The sequence below is a fragment of the Dufourea novaeangliae genome, unplaced genomic scaffold (assembly GCF_001272555.1).
Source record: "Dufourea novaeangliae isolate 0120121106 unplaced genomic scaffold, ASM127255v1 scaffold81, whole genome shotgun sequence".
Lineage (NCBI taxonomy): Eukaryota > Metazoa > Arthropoda > Insecta > Hymenoptera > Halictidae > Dufourea > Dufourea novaeangliae.
Window position 1 is genome coordinate 14,771 of NW_015373973.1, and position 26,727 is coordinate 41,497.

At 39.4% G+C, this 26,727-nt stretch overlaps 1 protein-coding gene across 1 annotated transcript; it reads right to left on the reverse strand.

Moving 5' to 3' along the window:
- Nucleotides 1-16: 16 nt before the first annotated feature.
- LOC107186861 (roundabout homolog 2-like) lies at nucleotides 17-26,727 on the reverse strand. Its single transcript, XM_015574811.1, is given in 12 exon segments — nucleotides 17-263; nucleotides 265-834; nucleotides 931-2,327; nucleotides 2,428-2,766; nucleotides 2,970-3,203; nucleotides 3,309-3,836; nucleotides 4,170-4,450; nucleotides 4,549-4,815; nucleotides 4,943-5,073; nucleotides 5,517-5,670; nucleotides 17,396-17,704; nucleotides 26,667-26,727. Coding segments are annotated over 12 exon segments (4,497 nt in total). The 3' UTR covers nucleotides 17-37.

Below are 26,727 nucleotides of genomic sequence, written 5' to 3' on the forward strand. Positions count from 1 at the left end.
AGTTCACCGGCTATACCGTCTTATGTAAATTATTACATTAACCATCGCGGAGATCTGCCGGTCGACTACAGTCTGCAGGAGCAACGTTCGAATTGCCACCCCCGACGAACACGTTATTCAACTTGTTGTACCTTTGACTTCCGGAACTGCTGACTGTATTCGAACCCGTGGAATTGTGTTGAGGATATCCGCCGATTCTGGTGAAACTAGGCACTTTGTCTAAGGGAGAAGAATAACAAATTGTAAGTAAAAGTGATGATATCAGAGTAATTACTATCACCGCTACTGTAGGTCGGTGAAGAATTTCTAGTATTTCTTCTACGCGGGCTCCTACCGCTTCTGCTTCGAGATCCGGTTCTACCGTGAAGACAATTCGTCGACGTGGAGGTGAACTGCTGATCGTTGTACTCGAGCGCGTTACCGTAAAGACAACTCGATTCGGAACAGGAACAACAAACGTCCGAGTGTGCGTTTGAGTCACACGACTTTCTGTCCCAATCCTCAGTCTCGGGTTGATAGAGATTCTCCGTCGGATAGGGGTCTTCGTCGTGTCGTCGATACATGTTTTCATTTACGATCGATTGCTCCGAATGAGAATCTGTCCGGTTTACACGACAATACGCGCTGGAATCATAATCCTCCAACGGTGAGTCGTTTCGCTGCTCGTACAAAAGAGAACCACTTTCGTACTCGTTTTCTTGGCTAGTTTTGTACTCGTAACGTTCGAATCCCTGTGGGAGAGCAGGCAATGCCGGTGGATTTGTCTGCGGAGGCAAACTCGTATATCTACTTTGTTGATGAACGTTACTGGTTTGTTGAGCGGAACCATCGTATAATTGTTGTTGTTGTTGTTGTTGTTGTTGTTGTTGTTGTTGTTGTTGTTGTTGTTGTTGTTGTTGCTGTTGGTGCTGCTGATGTTGTTGTTGGTGTTGCTGCTGTTGCTGACTCGAACCGTTCCAGACCAATCCCGAACCGCTCAAGTTGTTCGTTGTTCTAATCGGTGGACTGGGGGGACTTTGAGAATTTCCAGATCCTGGACCAGAGCCACAAGCGGAACCGGAACCGGAACCGGAACCGGAACCAGAGCCAGAACCAGAACCAGAAGCGGAACCCGAATTTGAATTCGAACTCAAACCTAAGCCTAACCCCAACGCTAATCCGGATCCAGTCATCAAGTCTAAATCGTTCTGTCTGTCGACGCTTCGTTTTCCGAGGTGAGGGCTAAACGCGGCTTGATACGGTTGTTGCTGTTGGTAGTGATGTTGATGTTGATACTGATGGGAAACCTGATGCTGTTGTTGTTGATTATGATGATGATGATGATGATGATGATGATACTGATACTGGTACTGGTGTTGGTGTTGATGAGAATGTGAATGCGCCCTTGCAGAACCGAGGGATCCCTCGAAAGAAGGTGAATGTTCTGGAGGAGGCGGTAACATGTCGCACCAATTCGGTGGTTGATTCTCGTTCGGAAGCGGCATTCTATACTGATGAGTTCTTTTGTGCGGTTCCGCGTTACTATCCTCGCCGCCATTGTAAACGCTGCTGGCGTTGTCGCTACAAGGGGAAATCGTCGATTTATTGCGATCCAGATTCGAATCCAAACTGGAATAGTCTGGTTTGAGACACGAGTCGCTCGAATTGGACTTTCGACCGCTAGTTTCTAGCGATTCCGGGCTACGAGTTGGCATGCAAAGGGTGGTCGTGGCATACGGTTCCGGTGGAGCTTGGAGCTGTTTTCTCGTGTTGTAGAACGTTGTTAAATTAACTTCGGCGTATTCCGAGCCTGTCATTCCGACGATGCCCGGTGGTAGGCCGATTTGATTCTGATTGCTAAGAAGCTTCGTTTCGCAATCTTTGTCGGTCGCCGAGGCCTGAAGGGTGTTGCTCGGTCTCCAACCACGCTCTAGCCACAAAGTGTCCTTATTTAACTGGCAAATATCGTTGGCCGTACCAACGGGAACATTTAAATGGCCAAGCTGTTTGCCCATCGCTTGTCTTCGTCGAACGTAAACGACCCCCACAAATGCGGCGATAACAGTCAACACGACCGTTATCATCAGAATCAAAAACCATGTTTCACTAATAATGGAAGCACTTCCTTGACTTGGATCCGTTCGCGGTGGTAACTGTGTCAATTGTCCTGGATCCATGTTTAGAATAGTCGGATTGGAAAACGGGCCGAGTCCCGCGCGAGTTAATCCGGCGACACGTGCCGTATAAAGACCACCGGTCGTGAAGGTGTTAATGATTACCGAAGTCGTAGATGCGTTTAAAGACATCTGACCCAAGACCTTGTTGCTGCTGTTGCTCTTGATTTGAATCTAAAAGAAAAAGAAGAAAAAAAAGGCGAACGCTCGAAAAGAGAGAAAATGCTTTGCGTATGAAAAAGGCGATTAAACGTGTACGTGTGAATCACCGTACCTTATATCCCACCAACTGGCCATTTTGTGTATTTTTTGGCGGTGGAGACCAACGAACGAACGCTGAAGTAACGTTTATCATGCCAACATGAACGTTCTCTGGCGCACCGGACGGTACATCCTCCAACGTGGTGGCCAATTTCACATTGCTCGGTCTACCTTCGATAGTTTTGAAAAAAGGAACTAAAAAAAACTCGTATCGCGTGTACTTGTTCAGATTCGTCAAAACATAACTAGTTGCACCAGCATTCAATACCGTGACCATTCGATATTCGGGTTTCTCGGAAGCTTCACGGTATCTTATGTAGAGACCTTCGACCAAATCGGCAGCCCCGAGAATCTGTTAAACATTATCAAGAAAGTTAAACAACAACTGAATGAATTTGATTGTACCTCTTCGATTGCATTGAATTGAATGGAATTCGAATTGAATTGAAAAGAATATTATTCGATTACTTTGGATATTGATGGACTGATTAAAAATTGTGTAAATATAATGAATTTTGAAGTGAAAAAAAAATATCGATTAAAGTTTACACCTACATCCCATATGATCTTAACACTGGTACTGCTTCGAGGTTGAACCTCCTTCAAGTAAAGAATTTCGCTATTCAGACGGTCTCTCGCACGAATCAGTTCAGTCTGAGGGATCGTCTGCTGTTGATCGAGGCTATTGGTCCGTGCAATATCCGAAAGGGGTCCGGGAAGTGAAGTACCCTGATTGTTTCTGGCACGAACAAGGAACACATAATTGGTGTCTGGCTTCAGACTCGTTACCTGGACAACATAGAGGAAAATGTTACGACACGCGACCAGACACACCGATCACCACCAGTAATCACCGATACGCGATAGGTACACACACTTATTAGGCATTCTTACGGTATAGATATCGTTGGTAATTTTCGTCGCAGCGACCACCCAGCCTGTCTTGGGATTTGTAGCGAAGTACTCGATCGTGTAATCGATTGTCTTGCCTGCACCGTCGTTGCCTGGACTCCAAGTAAGTGTAACCGCGTTATTCGTTGCATTCACTATTCTTGGTTTACTGGGGCTTTCGGGCAGACCCGATAGGTCTGGTACGATACCGCGGTGGTAACTTGCTTCCGGGCTAACCGTCAAGCTTGCGGACCACGACGTATTCCCAGACACGGAAGAAGCAATGCAACTGTATATCCCCGTGTCGCTCGTCTGAAGATTCTTTATCGAGAGAGTACCGTTACTCGTGATCGTGAATCGTTTCTCCCCGCCATCCTCTCGCACGAGTTCGTTGTTCTTGAACCAGAATATCTTCGGAGTAGGTCTTCCAACGGCGCGACACGGCATCGATGTTTCACTCTTCGGGGGCATCGTCTGATTCGTCGCTCCCAATTCAATGATAGGTGGTGGGGCTTCTTCGGTCGAAGTAACCTAAGATCGACAAGACATAAGAAATCTTGAGATAAATAGGTACAATGGATATGCATTAACAAGGAATTCTATTTATTATAGGTTTAAGTGCACGGAGGCAGGTATGTCCACTATACGTCAACTATACATATGTATGTATACATATGTACATATATGTATAGATACCTGCATGGTATGTAATGTACCTTCGCGAGCAAACTCGGCTTCCGTTAGGGGAAAAAGTGGCGTAGAAGAAAAGTCTCCTACCACTTAGTAAATTGAAATTCAACTACTGATATAAATGTTAAACCGAATTTATTATATTTACCTACGAATTTAACGAAATATCGATACCTGAAGGAAAACCGTTGCCGTACTCGCACCAGCTTGACTGATCGCGCTACAGACATAATGTCCCTCGTCTTTTGCCACGACTCCCCTGATGTACAGACTTCCGTCTTCCGTTATTTTATAACGACCTTGATATTCGTTTTCTGGAAACATCAGTTCTTGGGAACCTTCGCGAGTCCAAAATATAGAAGGTCTCGGTGCACCGCGCGCCGCGCAAGAAAATGATACGTTCGAACCGATGCCGACGACCTCGTCCTTTGGAAAATTAGTGAAGACTGGTCTCGCTAGAAAGAAGTAGCACGAATGAAAAGTTTCGCTTCTGTACAAGTCCATTTCCTCGATGTACAGAAACAAGAATGAACTGACTGATTATATTACTCACAATGTACCGTGAGAATTGCACTCGCTGATATTGCACCGACACCGTTCTCAGCATCACAAATGTACGTTCCCTGGTCCTGCGACATTACTTTCTCAATCCGCAAGCTCTTATCGTCCGAAATATGTGCTCGCCCAATCGGCATTTTTCCGCCGTTTCGTCTCCAAAGTATTTCAGGTGGGGGATCACCGCCGACACGGCAGGCAAATTCAGCCGTTTGGTCTGTCAAGATCGTTTGATTCGATGGAGTTGCCAAAAAGAACGGTTTCACTGAGAGGGAACAAGAACCGAAATATTAAATGTAGGTATGTACATACTATATGTATATCCTACGTAGAGATACATAAAATAGTCTACTTGTTTCTCATTTTCCCAGTTTTCGTGAGTAATCTCTTACCATGAACCGTTAAAGTTGCTTCTCCAGATTCTTTCACTCCCACCATGTTCTCGGCAACACACTTATATTTTCCTTGGTCCGTCTGTCTAACATCGGAGATCATCAAATTTCCGCCATCGACCAACGTGATTCTACATATTAGAGAAGAAAGCAAAGATCGATAAGTATACAATTGGGTACCCACCTATGTATGTATGTACGTGAATATGTACATACATGGATTTTCGAGTATAGATACATAGAAAGAACGGAATGGAAAGGGAAACACTTCCAAGCAAGAAGATTCTGCTTGGCTATGAGTTTTAACGAGACGTAGCAATTTTTTCGATTCTCTCGACAATTATTACTTAACACTTGTTACACGTAGGTATTCTCTTGCTCGTTATGTTTTTAATGGTACTTGTCGTATTTATATTTGAACAAAAACGTAATGCATCGACGCGTTTCAGTTCGACCCAGTTTCATGCAAAAACTTTGCTGTAGCCCTCCGTACTTACTGTCTATTTTTAGTTCGGTTCAAAACATGATAGATAGAAAACTGAATCTAGAATGTGTAGAAATCTGATCATAATACCGTTTAGTAGCATCTGGGTCTATCGTATGACCGTTTCTTTTCCAATGTAAACTTGGCTCCGGATGTCCCCGGGGTGGTCCGCATTCCAATAAAGCGGTTTCACCAGCTGCGACTCTAGTGTTCTGCGGTTCCGCTCGAAATTCATCTCTTAGCACTGCAACAAATATATTAAACAAAATCATTTATTTTCTTGCGAGCGACTGCATCGAGACAAATGCATCCGTTCGAAACTGTACATGTAGGTACATATAGTATAGTATGCACATACGTGTGGATGATCGATAAAACTATTATACCTACGTATGTATACATACAAGTATGTATGTACATATTATACATATGTAAGTAAATGTCGTCATTCTAAAAAGCTTTACACTTTTATGATTGCACGTGCATCGATGTTATCGAAATCGACGTTTCTTGAATACCACAGATCGGTTGTACCGACAAAGCGTTATGCCGTTTAGAACAAAGAAGCTGCATTTAACGTTACAAGAAGATTTATGGAAGCCTTAAATGGAAATACGGCACGCAGAACGAAACCGTTTGCTGGTAAATCGATGGGAAACGGGAAATTGGACAGAGAGATTTCACTACTGTAGAATTTACTGTCGATACTTTTTCTAGAATAAAAGGAACGGAAAGCGAATTCTTCTTACAGCTTCTTCCGTCTATTTCTTTCCAAACTATTTTCCAATTTTACGGTAGTTTCTGTCCTGTTAACTGTTTCATTTCGATTTTCAGACTTGATTTCGACATAAGTAACACCATCATAATAATGTACATATTTATCCGTCGCGTCATTGGGAATTAAAGATTACGAAAACTTAAAGCGGTAGGTACATTCACGTCATATAGTTTCGAAAAGTATGAATCTTTGTCGAACTTGTCTGTGTACCTAAAAATTAATTTTCTTCGCATAAGTTGAAGAAAGAATCTATAAAAATAGGTACATATGTAAACGCCTTTTCGAATCGAATCATTGGTAAGATAATAATCACAGCAAGAAGGCAGCAACGAATTATACACGTACTTTTTCAAGTCATTCAAATCTCTAATGAACAAACAAAAATTCTGATTCAGCATCCATACTGACTTGGACCTTTCTCTTGTATGGTCTCGGTCCTCGGTCAAATGATGAGTCACATGATGACCTAGGAAGTGTATCGGCTAAACCGTTCTGCTCTGTTTGCTCATCGTTAACGCCGTACAAACAATGTTATATGTATACGTCCGAGCGGTACAGTTTGAACAGCTTTCATCGTTCCTTATTTGAATCAAATTCTTTCAGTGGGAGGCTCGTAACTTGTACACGCGTATGGACATCATAGACGATGGGAAAACTTTGTAATACGTGTCGTTCCCCCAATAATGAAATAAAGTAATCGGCCTAATTCGTTACTGTTCACTTCATTTTAAAGATTAGTGTTTGAAACTTTTGCCAATATATGTATACCTATCCATCTGCATACATACGTATATTGTATACATACATATGTATCCATAAAGCGGAAGAGAGTGAGACGAGGGAGATGAGCGGGAGAGGGGAGGGGAGCAGATATGAAGGTAAAGGGAGAGGGGTGTAGCTGGTGCGTAGTCAAACAACCTCCAATTAACGGACGCTAGATCTGGAGCGAAAGAATTGAAGGGTTCTTGGATCTCCCGTCTCGCCCCCTTCGTCTTTTTCACTATTCGCACCCCAGTCGACCGTATAACCCCCAGGCTTTTTCGCGAGCCGCAGGAACCAACTAATGAGAGCAGCAGGCGCGTACCCTTCATGCCACGCGTGTATGGACGAGACAAACGGTTATGCCCGTTAGACCGTGCGGGAGTAGCACCATCTGCGCGAGACGAGTCCTCCGAAACGAGGTACATAGCTCTTGTTGTAAGATGGATAAAATACTGGGAAATGACGCAAACGGTTCGGATAATCGTGAGATGATCCAGTGATAAAGTAAATCGTTGGTCAAACAATAATTAGTATAATTGCAAACATCCAACGTTAGATGTCATACGTTCATTTGAAAACGGGGTGTGTTTAAATAAACACACGATGTCTTTTAACGTTGGAAATCTATCAAACTTATCGACAAAACGAACGTTTCGTTGTACCACGAATCTCAAGTGAGAAAAATTTTCATTGCGTACAAAATATTCGAAATTCTAGTACATATATGTACGTATTTCTAATAAATATTCTCTAAAAAGTGGCACAAATATCAGGACCAGGCGAAACGTATGAAAGGGCGGGCGGGTAGGGAGATTGAAGAGTTACAAATTGTATCTAGAATATTGTTCGGTCGTAAAAATTCGATTCGTCTTCTACTAAACAAATTGTAACTACTTTCACGTATTCCTAGGATTCTAATTGCATCGATTCAATGCAGTATGTACTGATAAAAGGAGAGTGCATGCGCGCGCGCGCGCGCGTGTGTGTGTGTGTGTAAAGTCAAGCGTTAGTGTTGTCAGTACCATATTCGATATAATTAAAGTGCATAAATAAACACAATGGTACAAGGGGACCGGTTAGAAAGGGCGAGAAGCAGTGGCAGTGGTGGCAATGCCTATGTAGAACTCTGTAGAAGGGATATTGTACATACTTGCTCGGTAGGTAAGAGCATTGAATGCAAATACCCATAGGGATATCTTCGTATGAGTGCACGTTAGTATGCTTACATGTTTGCACGGTTGGTTGCTTGATACCTTGCCGGGAGTTTTAACCGAGGTGATCGCTGCCTTTATGTATGCATAAGTGTGTACCTTTACGAAGAGTATATCCGTATACGGGTGGTCGATCGCGAATCCATACACTAAGGTAGGCGTAAAAGTAGGTGCGTATATTCATCGGGTGACTCTGAAATTTCGAGCCAAATCGTTCACATACTTTATTAAATTTTTTCAATCGAGTACTTATTATGTATTTCTTTCGGATCACACGTTCTGTTTTTAAGTGGTAATGTTGCTCTGGTCTTAAACGAAACGAACAGATTCGTAACGACCTTTTTACGTAGGTACATATATCTATACGCGTGTTTCATTGATCGAAAACACGGTAGTCCAGTTTGTACGAGTACGCAAATAGAATATGAAATTCCACTAACTTGTTTGCTACAAAAGTTTAGCGTTGGAGATAGTGAGCATAAGTGGTCGTTTTCGTTACAATAAACATGTATAATGTGTAAACGGACACACATAGTTACATATTCGCTAACGACATATTGTATTAAATTATATGTAGATACTATGTAACATGAATTGCAACCTTCTGGATCAGAATCAGTATTCTTTTTTATATTTTATTTTTACGTTGTATTCTTGTCTATAACATCGTACCGAACAAACGGTTTGATAGCGGTAACGTGAAAAAGCTGTACCTACTTACCCATTTTCGCGAAAGAGCCGATGAACAAAGCATTGAACAGAACACAGCACAGAGCTACATACATAGGTATGTATGTATGTATCTACACTGCCCTATTCGTATGCGCGCATAAGAAAGACCACGTTTAGTAGAAAATGACATAGGCAAGTAAAGGACACGACATACATACATACGTACATGGTATACAAGAGAACAGTGCAATTATAGTCGACCTGTTTCTTCACAGTATAACAAAGGACTTGTTGTTGTTGTTGTTGTTGGAATTCATCGAAATCTTGGACTTTTCCATTTATACTTTCAATTTGCTTCGAGCAGTTTCGCACTCGGTATCAGTATTTTAGGGAAACTGAAATCCCATACATATTAGACCAGTCACACAATTTCTACACGTTTCTCATTCCTTCGTATTTGCTTCTCTACTTTATTAGAGAAATTAAAATGTAAAATTTACTTTTAACTGTCGGTGACTGTAGCCGATTGCTAATACCCTTGAAAACATTCTTCAAAGGTGCTACCACACGGGTAGAGTGAACATCATCGCGCAAAATCCATTGTAGAACATTATTTAGACAGCTATTAACAGCCGACTATGTATCGAATAATGAAAATCCGGCATAAGACGACAGCGAATGCGAATGATTCATACATACATATATGCCACTGCAGTTCAAAGAGATGACCTACCATGACCACTTCCCACTTGATCACCATATTACTAACATATATGTACATGTACATACATATGTGGGTACTGCATGCAAGTTTGAACATTTAGCGGATGGTCAAACAAATGAAACACAGATAAATGGTATATGAATGTAAAAAAGTACAACAGCATGAATACGGCGTTTCGCGTACACACGATAAGGATTTCCGGTTCATTTTTAAAGATCACACGACAAGGATTTCCAGTTCATTTTTAAAGATCACACGACAGTAGGTAAAGATGCAACGAAAAAGCATTTCCAGAAAATGTATGTAAGTACATACATTTTCGATTATTCGTGTACAAGTCGTCTGAAATATCATTTGTGAATGAAGAAAAAAATCAAGATCAGTCTTTTCTTTCGATTCTTTAAAGAGAATGCGTTGTTCGCGTGGCGGATTTCGAGTAGGCTACGTGATAAGTTTAACCTAAGCGGTCCGGGCGGTTGAGAGAAGCCGTGTGCCGTGTGTCGCCGGAATTGTCAGCAAGCGCACCAGAGTCGCTGCGGCGGCGGCGGCGCGCCAGTCTGGTCCGGTATGCCCACGGATTCGATATAAATAGACGCAAGAGTGCAGCGTTCGTTCCCCCGTGTGACTATTCGATAGATAACTACCCCATCGATGAATAGTCAAAGTTGTTGTTTATCCAACCACTACGAACACTTTGCCAGTCTGTCTCTACATACACGCGTGCGTTGCAAATAGAAAAGTCGCGAGCAACAACCAAACAAGCAAATATGTATAGCCGTATGCCGTATACTTGCATATTACAATTATGTATACATACATATACCTGTTATCGTAGCTTTGCTATTCGCGCTACATATATGTATATAAAGACATTTGTACAATTTACAATTGTGGAACCGTTTCTGTGCATTCGTGTCTCGATTCTATTTATATAATATACCTATACGCGAATTCACCCATTGCGAATATTTAGTCAGTAATTGTATGAAGAAAGGATGCACGAGTGAGAATGACTTACAATAGAGTACCCGTAAATGTAGGGTGGTGTCACTATAGTTCGTTCACTTAACATTCGTGTCACATCGTTTCTGTTTGGTTCGCGCAATATCGAGTCTATGCATTCCTCCCAAACCGTGTATGTATGTAAACAGTAGACATACAATACATATTATACGTATAATCACCCGTAACCCGTAACCCGTAACCCGTGTCGTCCTCTTACCCTCGGCCTTATTATCGGCTCTTATATTGGATTTTTCATCTCGGCCGGCCTTTTACGTTGTTCTCTTTTCACTTTAGGTATTCAATTGAAAAGCAAACACACATGGCAGACGCAATAGCGACGGTTTTTACCACGCATGATCCGACAAACGTTTAACATTTCACGAACAAAGGTACATACACAGAAGAGGGGAGCAGATAATAAAAGAAGGAAGGGGAGTGAATGCTGGAACAGAAACGAGGAGGGTTGAAAGTGATTCTCCTCCTGGTTCAGGCAACGTTTCGAGGGTACTCGATTACTCAATTAAACCGTAGTGTCGGTAGGCGTGGCAGTTGGACGTACTCACGCATATATATCACTGAGAAACATTGTACACTACGAAATGTGTATGTGGTATAGGTACGGAATATGTACCTATTACGCGAGGACGAAGAAGTATGCACCCGGATGAACTTGCTATTCCTACGATGTTTACATCGACGGAATTCACTTTTATAAACTTTACGTTTCGTTACTACAAAGTCGAAGGCAACGTGAAAATATAGAAAAAGCTTTCTATCGAAACGAACCACATCGTCGATCATTTATGCTTATTACAACACATGGAATATTCGTGTAGGTATGTACAATTTACGAGAAAAACATCGTATTGTCGAATGAACATCATATCAGCACCAATCGAATATGACACTGAACATTGCACGAATCGTAAATGTTAAAGAGTTTTTCTTCGGTGAAACGATTATTGGAATCTTTCATCGATACAGACGAGTATTTGAGAAACTTGTTTGTGTAGATATCTTTGTCTTGTATCTTTGTCAGTTGCAAACAAAAAAAAATAAACAATACAAAACACGAAAAATGCGGAATTTCGTAGAATTAAAAGTAAATGGAATGAAAACGAGAATGCGAATATGATTGCGAATGTAATGGGACTGGGTCTGATATTTATCGTTGCTTGTAGATTGCATCTTGCGATAAACGTTTGTATGCGTCACGATCCTCAGACTATGCCTTGCAAACTTAGCTGTCCACGCCGGAAATACCTACTACACCATTGAGACTGAATGAAGTCGTTGTTTCGACAGCATTTGCTGCTCCTTACAAGACAAGCCGGGACGGGACGAGACGAGACTCGCAAAAGGAGTTTCTCTTCGAAAGAAATAAATGTACTCGGTAAACGACCAACTTTTCTTTCTCATGCAACAATATTTTCTCAGAATGGATGGTGCAAGTATGTCAATGCCATGCGTTTGCATGGAATTTGCGAAAAAAAGTTCAATATTTGATTGTATAACCTCTTTTTATCGTAAACTGTACAAACTGCGCAGATTTTTTTCTGTTCTTGAAGTATAGTTTCCAATTGTTGTTTCTGCGAGGAAGCATGTGAGACAGAAAGAAAACGGAAGTGGGATCATGCTACGTACATCGATTCCATCCATCCATCCATCCATCCATCCATCCATCCATCCATCCATCCATCCATCCATCCATCCATCCATCCATCCATCCATCCATCCATCTATACGTACATACACAGTCTGGCGATTAAATAATGAAACTCATTTTTTTATAAAATCAACTTTTAACACAATCTGTTGGGAGACATCATTGTTGTGAAGCGGCAAATCTATGCAACCAATTTACTCGTTCATATTTCATTGACTTCCGATATGTATGTACTTCATTAATTACAGCTTTATAAACATTAGTATCTCCGAGACGATTGTCAGAAAAACGCAATGGAGCGAAGAGCGAACATTAAGTTTTGTTTGGAATCAGATGTATGGGAATAAATGTTTATCCCGTGCACAAATAATTCGCGGATTCGCGCGGTTTCAAGATGGTCGCGAAGGTCTACAGAAGACGGCGAAAAGCCAGGACATCCGATTTCGGTTCGTAACACGCAACTCATTGAAAAAGTGCACGATCGGATAAAACTTGATCGTTCCGCAACCTTGCGAATGATGGCAGACGAGTAACGTCAACAAGCAGACAATCCAAAAAGTTATAGTCGAGGATTTATATACATATATACACATATATATACATACTACATACATACAGTACCGGTCAGAATTATTCGAACGATATGACTGTTAGGGTGGTTGCATTTCAGATATTTCTAGGTCACCTTTATTTTGTTTAACGAAATAACCTATTTTTTGTGCCATAGATCGATAGAGTATCTATGAAATTCTGAATAAAAATGTGTTGACCTGCATACGTCCTAAACTTAATAGTTAACGAGATATTTACAAAATAATCACTGTGTTGAAATCACTGTATCGAAGTTGAGGGGCATCCGCATCAGTTCGAGCACCTATCAGTTATAGCCTGTAGCTTCCAGATAGCAAGTACACATTAAAAATTATTTTGTAAATATCTCGAGAACTATGAGGTTTAGGACGTATAAAGATCAACACATTTTTTCTGAAAATTTGATAGGTATTCTATCGATCTATGTTACAAAAAATAGGACATTCCGTTAAAAAAAATCAAGATGACCTTGAGATCTCTGAAATGCCTCCACCTGTAAAAAGAGCGCGTACCTTATAAGTGTGACGCCTCGACCAGTAGTGTAAAGCTGCGTCTACACTGTATGTATAGCAAAACAGTGTTATAGAACAAATTGTTGTACATATAACCTTGCTATACAACATGTAACAAGTTTGTATAACATTTTCCGTCTCATTATTAATAAGGACGTTACATTAGATGGATAACATATAACCTGCTATGTAACACGAAAAAGGTTATGCAACATCACGTTATATAATATTTTTCTTTCTGTTTCTCTAACAAGTTTTATAAATCTGCTAGGTAACATGTTCTGTTATATGTATAGTGTAGACTTGTAGACGCAGCTTAATGAATATATAAAATGTTCCTTGTGTTTTACTAAATCAATCCAGGCGTTCGAATACTTTTATGCGGTACTGCGCACGCATACATAGGTATATACGTACATACATACATACATACATACATACATACATACATACATACATACATACATACATACATACATACATACATACATACATGTATACTGGACCGATAACCCTTTCCGTTCTGGCCTTATGCGGTCCGGCTGCGAGCGGCAAGAATCATTGGAGCATTGTGTGCGATGCGAGAAGGTCTCGTTCTTCTGGGTTTAATGGGAACAAAGGCTACTTGAATCTTGTCATAAGCAGTGAGTACGCGGTCTATTAAACACTGAACATAAGCAACGATGGTATTGTTTCTTTTCCTCGTGAAACCATTCATGAAAACAATAGTTCGATAAACAATAATTGCGATACTCTTCGACGTTTGCTTTACTTAAAAAAAAAAAAAACTTTATTTCTTAATTACTTTTTTCAAGTACAGTTTTTTTCGTTTATTGGTCAATCGTCCTATTGAATGTAAAAAAATTACTACTTGATCAATAATGATAATATTCTAGTTACATATTCGACAAGTGAACTTTGTCGTTTTTCGACCTTTGTATGTTACATTGTTGCGTCTATTATCATGCTCTGCCTATACATACATACACACATATGCATACATACATATGTATACATCATGTAAATACTTGTGTACGTATGTATTTAGGTATATAGACACTTGCATTTAATTACGTACTGAAAATTTACGTACATACATGTAGTCACTTGATTGTGCTGCGATTTTATAATGAGCAGTTCACTTGTATATTTTTGAACAACTTGAATAGACTGCTCGTGCGGCAATACCAAAACGATATTTCGTTGACTCTTCGACAATGTCTGAACGAAATAAACGGAAACGTTTACCGTGTCGGCACTACGTATCAACGAATCCGTCGATATAGAGCACCTCGTCGTAGTCCTCTCCGTTGGGATTAAAAGCTGTAACGCCTGCTCCCTCTCCCTCTCGCTTTCGCTCTCCTTCACTCTCACCCTCCCCAGTCCACACTTCCGCCACCTCTCCTCTTTGTATCTTTCTCCTTCTATGCATCTCCCGCTCCGTTTGCTCGTCCAACCCTCTAGCTCTCATTTTCTTCCTCTCTTTCCCCCTAAACGCCATGCGAAGTAACCCTGGCACAGGGCATAGTAGCACAGCGGTATATGTATACATATACATACACATATACCAAGCCGTCCGTCCGGCTAATCGATACGCGGTGGATGGAGCGAACGAGGGACCGAATAGGGTCCCAGATAGCAGAGGGTTGGAAGCAAACGATGTATAGGTGTTATTTCGTCGAGGCGAGAATCGAAGAAAGAAGAAATGAAAATGGTGAAGAATCGCTGATCGGGAAACTTGAATCTCTCAAATTGACTGCGGATTCTCATAAACTCGAATTTGTCGGGCCATACTTCTGCCAACGAGATTGTTATATGCACATATTAAATATGTACTTGGAATGCTTGAGATTCGGCGAACAAGTGTGTGGACGTTAATTATATCGCAACCATACCAGTACCAAGGTTTCCTTCGTTATACATCGATTTTTAAACAAGTCGAATACAATTTCTGTGATTTCCTCCATCCTTCTGATCGTCGACACACCAATTAAAACACATCTATTTCTCGGATGGACTGTCATCCCTGTCTGTCATTTACTTTCTTTTATACGTGTCTTGCTTTCCCTTTTTTTTCAATTCCCCAAGAGTTTATTTTGGTGCAAGTTGGTCGAACAGCGAGCTCGTAGCACAAAGCCTTATTCATAGTGGTCGGCCATAACTGCCGTTTGTGCCTACCGCCATTGGTATCGCCATCTTAACTGTCGAGTATCATGGTACGTGGAACAAAAATTATCGAAACAAGGAATACAGCCAGTGTGTACTGTGTACTATGTAACAAGTAGAATAACCAGAAACGTGCGTGAAAAGTAAAATAAATTTTTTAGAAAGTATCATTGAAACACGGGATCAGATTCGCGTGATAATTTTCATTGCTCGTTAATCCTCGTTCTTGTTAACGAAAAGGGGAAAAGATATTGCAATAGGAATACACAAACATTATGGGAATGTACGTATGCGTATGATGAATACGGTACGAACGAGACATAATAGACCGAGCGGGACGCATATGTCTCTATACATACTATAACTATAATACATATGTATGTTTGTAGATTATTTGGACATCGAGAATCTTGATTTAAAGAAACATAATATTTTATTCTGCAATTTACATATAACGTATAACGAAATTATTGGATGACAGATTGTAAGGAGCAATGAAATTCTTAACCTACGCATTCCAATTCCAATGCACTAAAGTATATGAAAGAAAAAGAAATATTCAAAAATGCTAGAGAATGAAAATCGTGCGTGGACTGTTATGTATACGTAAAAACAACGAAATTGGTTAGCGCGTTTCGAGGATTACTTTTCTTAACCTTGCATAAAAATTGCGTTTACATGGGTACCTATGTATATCGTAGTCGTACACATTACACCAATACACCCTGCATCGCGTCGGGCAACACAGCACTATGTTCGAGCCAAGCATAAGCTCGTTGTGTAGATACAGCTTCGTATCGATTTCTATTCTCTTTCTCTTCCCTCTACCTCTCTCGCACTTTCTGTATATGTACTACCCTACCACCATAGATGGATAGTTTAGTAGGTGTAGGTAGCAGCGGAACATGTATGAATGAGTGCGTGCGTGCGCACGCGAGCGCTTGTGTGTGTGACACATACACGCGGCGCGAATAAATGCTCACATTTCGACTACAAAATTGCTACTTTTATTCCTGTCTATTTAATTTCTTGTCCGTTGTTGTCTCTTTGTCTTCGTTTTTCCGTTCTTTAATTCCGTTTCTTAACTACTGTTTCGAGTTTTTTGGCTTTGCAGCTTCTTAAACATGAAACTTACAACTTTTACATTCCTAGGTACATCCTGCATATTTGAAGGATACAATTAAGGTTGTTAAAATAGATAGTAAGGGTAGTAATTTTTGGAGAAATATGAGTAATGGGAAATCGAAACTGTAAAAATATTGTACACATTGTATTATGTACATCATTTTTAATAAGTACTGGCGACTTTGAAACATAACTGTGACAAATTTTTGCTGGAAGAAAACTTTTTGTCGATTCAGCGATCAGAACATATATAGATATATTATAAACATAGAGGGCAAAGATAAGTGTGTGTGTGTGTGTGTGTGTGTGTGTGTGTGTGTGTGTGTGTGTGTGTGTGTGTGTACGTTTGTATACATGTATGTATGTATGTACATATGCATGTATGTAGTAGATATTTACGATATACATAGATGGGTAGTGTGGCTTCTTCTCTTACTTTTTGTTCTGCTTTTTCTTCTGAAATAAGTAGGCAATAACGGCTCGAAACAAATTCGATTCCATTCGAATCTATGATTCATTCTAACGGTTTCGCTATTTCCTGTTACTTAAAAATATTCCAAATTCTCTTCCCGGCAGCACTGCATGTGTGTACTATGTATATACATATATGTATATACATGTATATATATGTATATACATAGTACACATCGCATTCCTTCTTTGTTGTAAAGCAAATGTGAATGAATTCTTGTTCGTTTCTTCGTTTGCATTGTATGAAACGGGGAGATAGAAAGAAAGAGAACAAATAAATGCATACCTGCAACGGTCAGGGTGGCGTTTCGACTCGGAACAGAACCAGCTTGATTCCTTGCAACACACCAATAAACTCCGCCATCTTGTTCCTTTTTTCCGTGCATTACTCTTAAGAAGAAAAGAGATCCCGTAGGAAGAAGAACACGATGGGACTTTGCATCTCCCGGTGATGTTTGAACCAGTTCACCGTCTTTGTACCACTCGATCACTGGTTGAGGTTTACCTTCTGCCTTGCAATTCAATGTTACCGGTTCGTTTTTCGCCACAATTATGTCCGAAGGATGTTCCGTTATGCGCGGCGATCTCAACTGCCCTGAAACAAGAATTTTGTTCGCATGGAGTACATGGTATCGAATCACAGAAATGATTAATGGTTAAGTACTGGTACAATGTAATTTCGTTTTCGTTCGTCTTAACGGTAATGACAATTCGTGTTATCTATATCAGTTACATATGGTTATACAATACGTATCTGCATCCGTCCATAACATTATACGTAGGTACATATATATATATATATATAAAAAACCGCTCATTTGCTCCAACAATGACATAATTCAAAATTTGCAGTTTCTGAGTTAATAATCGATTGAATCCTGTACATAACTGCTTCCAATTTACAACGTCGGGACAGTCTCGTTAATATGATGTGCGTACAAAATTATAACGATCAAAACCATTCAAACTCGTTTTCCCTGTAACCGTGATTTTTCAGTTATGTCGTTATCGCAGAAAATGAGCAATATTACCTATTCCTGTTACGTATCGTGATCGTACGTTGCAATTTTGGGACCGCGCAATTCAGTTGCATGATGCCTCTAGTGAGTCTAGAGTCTAGATTCTAGATTATCGATTGTACATCGAAGACGAACAATACATTCACTTGAATATCTAGCTTCGATATGCGTGTTTCAACAAAGATATTTCAACTATCTCGATACGTATATAGCTACGGGAATTCCGAAATGGAACGTATCGACAACGTATGACCGGCAACCGAAGGTAGTCTACAATCGCTTTGCGATTGATCTGCTAATTCTATTTGTGGAAGACGTCCAAAACGAAAGCACTCGAGTAATACTGTATATTTATACCAACCGTTTGACTATGAAAGGCGTATATACATATGTATGTATATACGCCCTCTAAATTTTCATCGTTATAAAACATTTACCGTTTTACTAAATTGATCTAACATAAAATTTAGATTTTTTTTTTCGTATATTTTTTCTTACTGACTGGCAATATGCGCATATCGCGCCGCAGTCAAAGGGTTCAGAGTATTTTCTCGAATTTCGAGAATTTCGAAATATGTACATGTAATGTTCAGTGCCGAGGAGCCTTCTTCGAACACTCGTCGAGGATTTACCGTACTTGACAATACACATTAAGAGCTCCGGTGATTCGCGGTATATATTCATCTTTACTTCAAGCTCCTATATCGCACGTGAGGACAGAAGGACAAGTATTCGATTCACAATACTTGTTACTTGAACGAAATTCGAACATGATTGTGCCGAAATAAACCACACGGCCTGCATAATTATACGAACCTTACGTACAGTTCGATACAACTAGTTACAGAGAATAGGTGCAGGAAATTGTAAATGAAGAAACGAGGAATACACGCTTGAAAAAATAGCAATTAATAAAATGAAGCCGCGTGTAGTGTTTAGACATTATTGGCCAAGTATGTACGATATGTATCTTGTACATGCATCTGTAAGATTATATTACTCTTTGTAAGGTCCTGCGTAGGGAGCGTTTTTTGTTAAATTTAAAAGAGTTTTTATACATGCATGTGTAAGTATAATGTTTTTCGTATTCTCCAAATTTCTCGGCCGGTCTTTCGTGAACGCGGGCATGAAACTGAACGCGCAAGCGCGTGCACACTAGCGCATTTTTCTTTTGTGTTCTTGGCTCAGTACTCGGAAACAATAGACGCTGTGGCTAAATTAAAATCGCCTCCGGAGTTTTCATATTTCGCTGTTGAACAGAGTCGTAGTAAAGTGAACGCGTGACGACGAACGAACGCGCAGCTTTTGCGTTCAGTAGGCCCGAGGCATCTCGTTTCATTTCAGTTCTAACTCCTCCGAATCAAGCTATCCAGACAACCTGCATTGCCAACTCTTCGCCACTCTCATTCCTTTTGTGTTCCATCAAATCTGTTGTTTCTCACTCCACTTGATTTCTCGATCTAGCCGAATCTAGTGTTTCGGTGTCATTGGTTCCCTCATTACACTTTCCTACGATCGATTCTATTTCCCTTCTTCTTTTAAACAACATGTCTATTTCATCTTAACGCGATGTTTTTGCACATTTCCGCACTACATGTTTCGTGCGAATTCTATCGCGATCAGCAGAATGAAACGATAACAATATGCAGTCCAATTATTTCTACTTATGCAGAACTCCAATCACCGAGAAATTCTAAAAAGGGAAAATCGGAGAATATACGAGTTACGTGTTACGTCTTCTACGTGCGTAACACGCTTGATCTAAAAATTGTCAATTTGATACATTCTTATAAATCTTGATTACTAAGTGAGTATGAAAAAAACGAAAGAATAATTATTATTTGCAGGAGATTATATGCTCCTCTGGATTGTACATCTTCTTTTACCGACGAAAAAGTATCGAGGATATGTGTACATGCAAATCCAGCATCGAGTACCGAAGCAATTTTTTGGATCGTGTGTAAGCGTATGGGATGATCGATTTTTTGTTTCGACCCACACATCACTAATTTCTGATACAGTAAATAAAAGTATAAAGATAATACACGGTGCTTAACACTAGGTTTACGGGACGCGTCATTTTGACGCATTCTGAAATTTACAAGGAAAATGACCGAAACCGTTTACATTTCTCTCCTATCATTTATGCTGACTTTTATTGTTTTAACGAGACAAATATATATCCCAATTCATTTTCTTCTAAGCCTTTTAATCTCGGAATTCTCTATGTGGTATACCTATCTCTACGGGTGTCGTCAATTTGACGCAATCGTAAATTGAGTAGGTATTAATCCTAGTAAACGAGCTCGATTCATGAAAGCATTACTTCAGCAATAAATATGAACGAAAATATGCGATTTCGTACACGCGTCAATTTGATGCGTGTCCGTAGAGATAGGTATACAAGAAATGTCCGTAAACCTAGTGCTAAAGTGTAGAGTGGTTAAATGCACGATGACTTGGCATACGGCTTCACGACTGCGACGCGAGTATTGATTTGCCGCTGTTGCTTCGGCTCTGTTCTGCCAGTTTTGCTGCCCTTAACGGTTCTACCAGCTCTACCGGGCTTTGCAGTTTTCTTCCTTTTACTGCCCTCTTTCGCTCTCTAAATCGATTCTCCTTTCTTTCCTATCTTTTACCATTCCTTTTCCTTTCCACACATTTCTCTTTCTTCGACTGTTTAGCTTCGTCGTGCAGTTTTCTACACGGCAATACACGCGAATTTTAATAATTGAAACTGTTTCACTTGCCCCCACCCCTCTTCCCTCTCATTCCCTATCATCGCTCTGTCCGTAAACGTATGGAGCATTAGCAACCGTTTTAATAACCATAAGAATTTCTATGGCATAAATCGAAAACACGTATGTATGTATAAAAGATGAATAGGAAACAGAATACGTTTGTACCGTAACGTTCGGAGAAGTGCTTAAAAATCAATAGGATCAGATGTAAAAGCAAAGAACACGGATATACCTACATATAATAGAACGGAATATAGCTTCAAGAATACGCATTATAGACTACCAAACTACATTTGGCGAATCTCCAAAAGCATACCACAGCAGATCGTAGCGAGGATTGTCCTATTCTGAAATCATTACCAAGCTGTGTAGATTACCAATCTTACTTCTCCATGCTTCTTCAAAGTAACTGTACTATTCCCATTTTTTCGAAACAATTATGCGCATATGCGAATGTAGAAATTATCGAGTTCGAACTACAATCCCCTCAAATCGACCTAACGCGAAACGGAACATTTATTCTCTTCGAAAGTAATTATGAATTTTAATATTTTTTTTTTGTTATTTTAATTTTTACAGTTCCGTTGTTCCAACCAAGGAATCTCATGTTTCACGTTTCTTTGTTTTTTATTTTCAATTTTTCAATATTCCGTACGTACGATTTGATTCTTTTCAAGGATCAACTGCAAAGATTGATGATGGCAACATAAAATTACGAATAATGAAGTTTCTTATAGATTCTACGTGTACAGGCTAATTCTACACAAATGCAGTGATATACAATAATACTTCCTTCCTATACTATTATATCCATAAAACGAAGTATCCGTGGAATGAAAGAATGAGGGAGGGCAGGAGGAGAGAGAGAGAGAGAGAGAGAGAGAGAGAGACAGAGAGACTGAAAGAAGAAACAGTTTCGGTACTTCTTTCTCCAAGAAGGATATTCATTCGAGAGGGGAAGCTAGAAGACGAAACAGGAATAACCGTTGAATTCCTTAAGACATGGGGGAAACCTAAGACGCACAGAACCTTGGAAGAGGGTTCCGCTGGCACACCCTACCAGAGTTCTTTCCGAGCTGTGTCATCTAAGCTTGTATAAAAAAAATAGCAACGTTTCGAGAGTAAATAAGATAGCATAACTCGGAAAGGATCGATGTTCCACTTCTATTTCTATTTTTACTCCGTTTTCCATTTGCTTCCCGTTGTTTTTCTCAATTTATACGACTTCACCAAAAATAGCGATACCTAATGGAGAAACCTTTAACCCCCGCCCCCCTCCCCTACACACACACACACACACACACGCGCGCGCGCGCGCGCGCACACACACACACGCACACACACGCGCGCACGCACACACGCACGCACACACACACACGCACGCACGCACGCACGCACGCACGCACGCACGCGCACGCACGCACACGCACGCACACACACACACACACACACACACACACACACACATATGTTAGTTTTGTCTCTCAACCTCGGAAGAAATTGTCTTACGAACCGAGGCTATCGATCGTCCAGTTTCTCCCATGGTAGTAGTATCACGCGCACAGTACGGCTCGACTCCTGTACGATACGATATCGTACACCACACGTAGCAACGCGACGATTGCATTTCTTAACAAAAGTAGAGTAAAATCAGTATCAGCAGTGAAGCCTGAAAAGTACTTTCAGACTTTCTTTCTTGTAGTATACATACAGGTTTCTCAACAATCGGAGATAATAACGCTGTAATTCTTTTGGTCTTCTAAAAGTGATAAAAACAAGATAGGTCGTCTTTTTTTACAGAAGGTTTATTATGAGTTTCGTGAAAAATCTTTAAAGTTTGCACGATAGTTAATCAGGAATGTTTTACAGCGAACGTTAAGACACAAAGATATACATACATATATTCTATACGTTGAGAAATTAATAACGCCCTCGAATCAAGAATTCTTTTGGTGCCTTGACTTCAACTAATCCGAAAAAAGTGTCGACTTTCAAAGTAATCTAGTATTATACACTATAAAAATGTGTGCTATTTTTTTTTTGGTGATGCATACAAAATGAAATACAGAGTATTATCAATTTAAAATCGAAATGTATTTTACAATGGAGAAGTAACGTCTCGACAGCAAATTGGTATCAGTTTCATTGTCGTAAACGGACTTTAAGAGATTTCTGTCGATATACAGGGTATCTCAACTAACTTGATCACCTCGAATAATGACTTAACGGTACACTTTATGAAAATTTTTAGTGTGGAACTTTAATGACATCAAAAGTCACATCTTATAAGGTACGATCTTTTTTTGAGTACAGGCATTTCAGAGATTTCAAGGTCACCTTGGTATTTTTGAACGGTGAAAAAACATCGAGGTGACCTTGAGATCTCTGAAATGCCTGTACCCATAAAAAAAGATCGTACCTTATAAGATGTGACCCTCGATGCCATTTAAGTTCCACGCTAAAAAATTTTCATAAAGTGTACCGTTAAGTCATTATTTGAGGTGATCAAGTTACCTGGGGCACTTTGTATACATACATACATGTATGGAACATAGATACGTACAGAGAATGAAAGTAAAAGTAATAACTAACGATACGGTTCTGTACATGGATATATGTAACACCGTTCATTCAAATAGTGCATGTTTCATACGTATACTACATATATTTAGTAGTATAAGTATATACATATACATACATATCGTACATATGTACATAAGTATAAGATTCGTATTATAATAGGGAAACACTTCCCGTCGTTACGTAGCCCGGCACATAACCCCGATACATAGTCTCGTTTAACGTCGGCTAATCTCGGCTATCTTCGCAACTTTCCAACCACCAATACATGTCTAGAGTCCGATAATAATGTTTCTAGTGGAAGATACAATGTTACATAATATGTATTTACACCTTCAAATATTATGCACTGTGCATCATTCAAAGCCAACGAGTACATACATGGTCCTTTGATGCTATGTACATAGTGTTCATTTTGTTCAGCATGTAGATACGTATTAGGTACATACATGCTGCATGCGTGGTGAATCTGTTGGACGAAAAATGCTCTAATCCGTCGCAAATTACGGTATATAAATGTAAGAATAATGGGCTGGGTTTACTAATATTTGTTGCAATTACGTTCAAAGACTACCTAGTCGAATGGTTTAAACGAAAATCGGAAAGATTTAGCAACTATAGCACGAATTACTTTCGACCGTACACGTATATATTATACATAATACATACATATGTGTGTCTGTTATGCATCGTGGAGCTTTCATCGCGTCGTACACTCGTAATGTACATACATAGATCCATAGATACAGCAGACATACTACACGCACCTGTCTCATATGCTTCAATTAAAAATTTCTTTCGTGTTGAATGAAAATTTTTAACTTATATTCACAGCACTTTGTCACTTTAACACTTGTTCCAATACTGTCTATTGGTGTGTATAACAACGGATCCATATTACCGAAACAATAAAAAAAAACTTTATGCCACAGTGCTCCATTCGTAAACTTTGGACAAACTATTTGTCTCGTACATGGATTGTTCTTCCACGTAAGATTGGACATTCCTTAGATTGACAAAAATGTTGACACACCTTCTGATTGTTACACGAAAGAAAACGTAGTCATGAATGTTACTGTCCGCGCGAGTCGATCAAGGTACGCGTGCTCACCGTGATTAAAAGAGAGATGCACAACAATATCGTTTGATTCGACAGAACCACATGGAATAGTACCTGGGTATAATAATGATTTGGTATCGCTTTCAATATAAACATATACATATAGCAAACGTTCCGCTGCTTTTTCCTTCCCAGTTTGCTTAACTGCGTGTGTTTTGCAATTATAACGAACACAAGGGAGACAAAGTGAATGTAAATAGAAGTGTAAATTCAGAAGTGAAAAATATATATAGTTACAATAGAAAATTGTCCCGAATTAAATGACCAAGTTGTTCAACCTTCAATAATTGTAATTCGATAAAAAGGAGCGCATACTTGGAAAACTAACAATTCTATTAATTTTTTCGTTCAAACAAGTTATTGATTCCAATTGCTCGGTTCGCGAAAACTATACAATATAGGAAAAACTGTACCTATTACATATGTATGTATGTATGTATGTATGTATGTATGTATGTATGTATGTATATTAGTTCCCCCGCTTTATCCTTGGATCTAATACGTTCATTGCCGTGCGACTTTTATATCTTACCATTGATGTCGGAATTTAAAAACTTCAAGGAAGGATAACTTGATAAAATATTATTCCACATACATATGTATGTAGTTTTCTATGATATCCAAATGTATTTCTTAACGAATGCAGTTATTCTTTAATTTATTGCTACGAGGCTGGTGATGCTGCTCATTAGTGTAAGGTATTATATATGTAGATACATAGGTACGACGATGACATAATATGATATGTACAGTTTCCAATGTTTCAAAGACGAAACCCTCTGTTCAATGGTTTTACTTACATACACTCAGATGTTTCGAACGAGTATATGTATCTCGGTATAAAAAATAAAATTAATACTAATTTCTTGTCCGCTTAATTTGTTTAGTCGTGTAAGGTTGAATTAAATTCGATCACAATAAACAGTTGTGTATTTTCTACGCAACATTTGTAACTGCTTGTTCGTATTTGATTAATTTGGAAGAAATTTAATTTATTGATCCTCTCTAATTCATGTATTTCTGTGCTTATCCCACAAATTCGATGTAACTCGATGTCTGATTATTTCTGCTGATATCTGTGGCATTAGGCAACAATTGATTCAGTGTGTATTGTCTATTGTATGTATTTATGATACAATATGCATAAGTCCGCTTCTTATGTTGCATAATGATCGATCTATTGTTTCAATACGTTCAATCAATTTGTTTAATTATCCTTAACCCTTTAATAACGCCCAATGTTACAACGGTACAACACTAATTTTAAAAATGCGTCAATTTCTGTTGCCGGTTAATATCTAACTTTTGTCAACAAGGAACCATAGTTTCATTGTTGTATAGTAGATCTCCCCCATGTTTTCAGTTGAGAAATTCAAGTATTCCCTCCGAAAATTAATAACAAAAAAAAAATGAAAAATTTAAAAAAAACAGGTCTGTTTAATATCGATATTTTCGTCATTAAAATAACAAGATACAACATATAGATATCAGTCTTATAATTTTGAAATAACGATTTAAGGGTCTGGGCGGTAAAAGGTTAAGCGTGAACCGTTTATTTTTTGTCGTACAAATATGATACCGGTAAACAGCAATTTTTGTTGCATCTTTGTTGCATCGTTTCCCGATACGGTCACTATTCTTGTCGTGATAATATTCCATTTACCGACTGTGCACGATTTATACATACTATTGTACATATTTTCAAACAATAATTAATCGTTGAACAACACTAACCATTCGCGTCAACCTCCCAGTTTAATGCGTTTCCGCATCTGTCGCTGGGAACACCTGGAGACACCGTAATGGAAGAAACACGTATTTCTACTTGTACTCGTTTTCGGTAACCCTCGAACATCGTATCGATTCGTCGAAACGAATGGCGCTAAAGTAACGAGATGAGTGAGTGATCGGGTAGGAACAGTAGGAACTATACACGGTATACAAACATATACATATCTGTATGTAGATGTACATAGTAGATACCTTTCTATCTTCGCTAGTTAGCCAGTCAACGTTTGTATGGGAAAACAACTTTGGATAATATCAGTCTAGCTGGTAAAGGAGCAGAAGAAATTGAAGGAAAATTGTTCGACTTACCATGAACCATAAGGGCGAGAACTGTTATCGCGATCAAGTTTCTTAGCCACTCGTTGCGCAT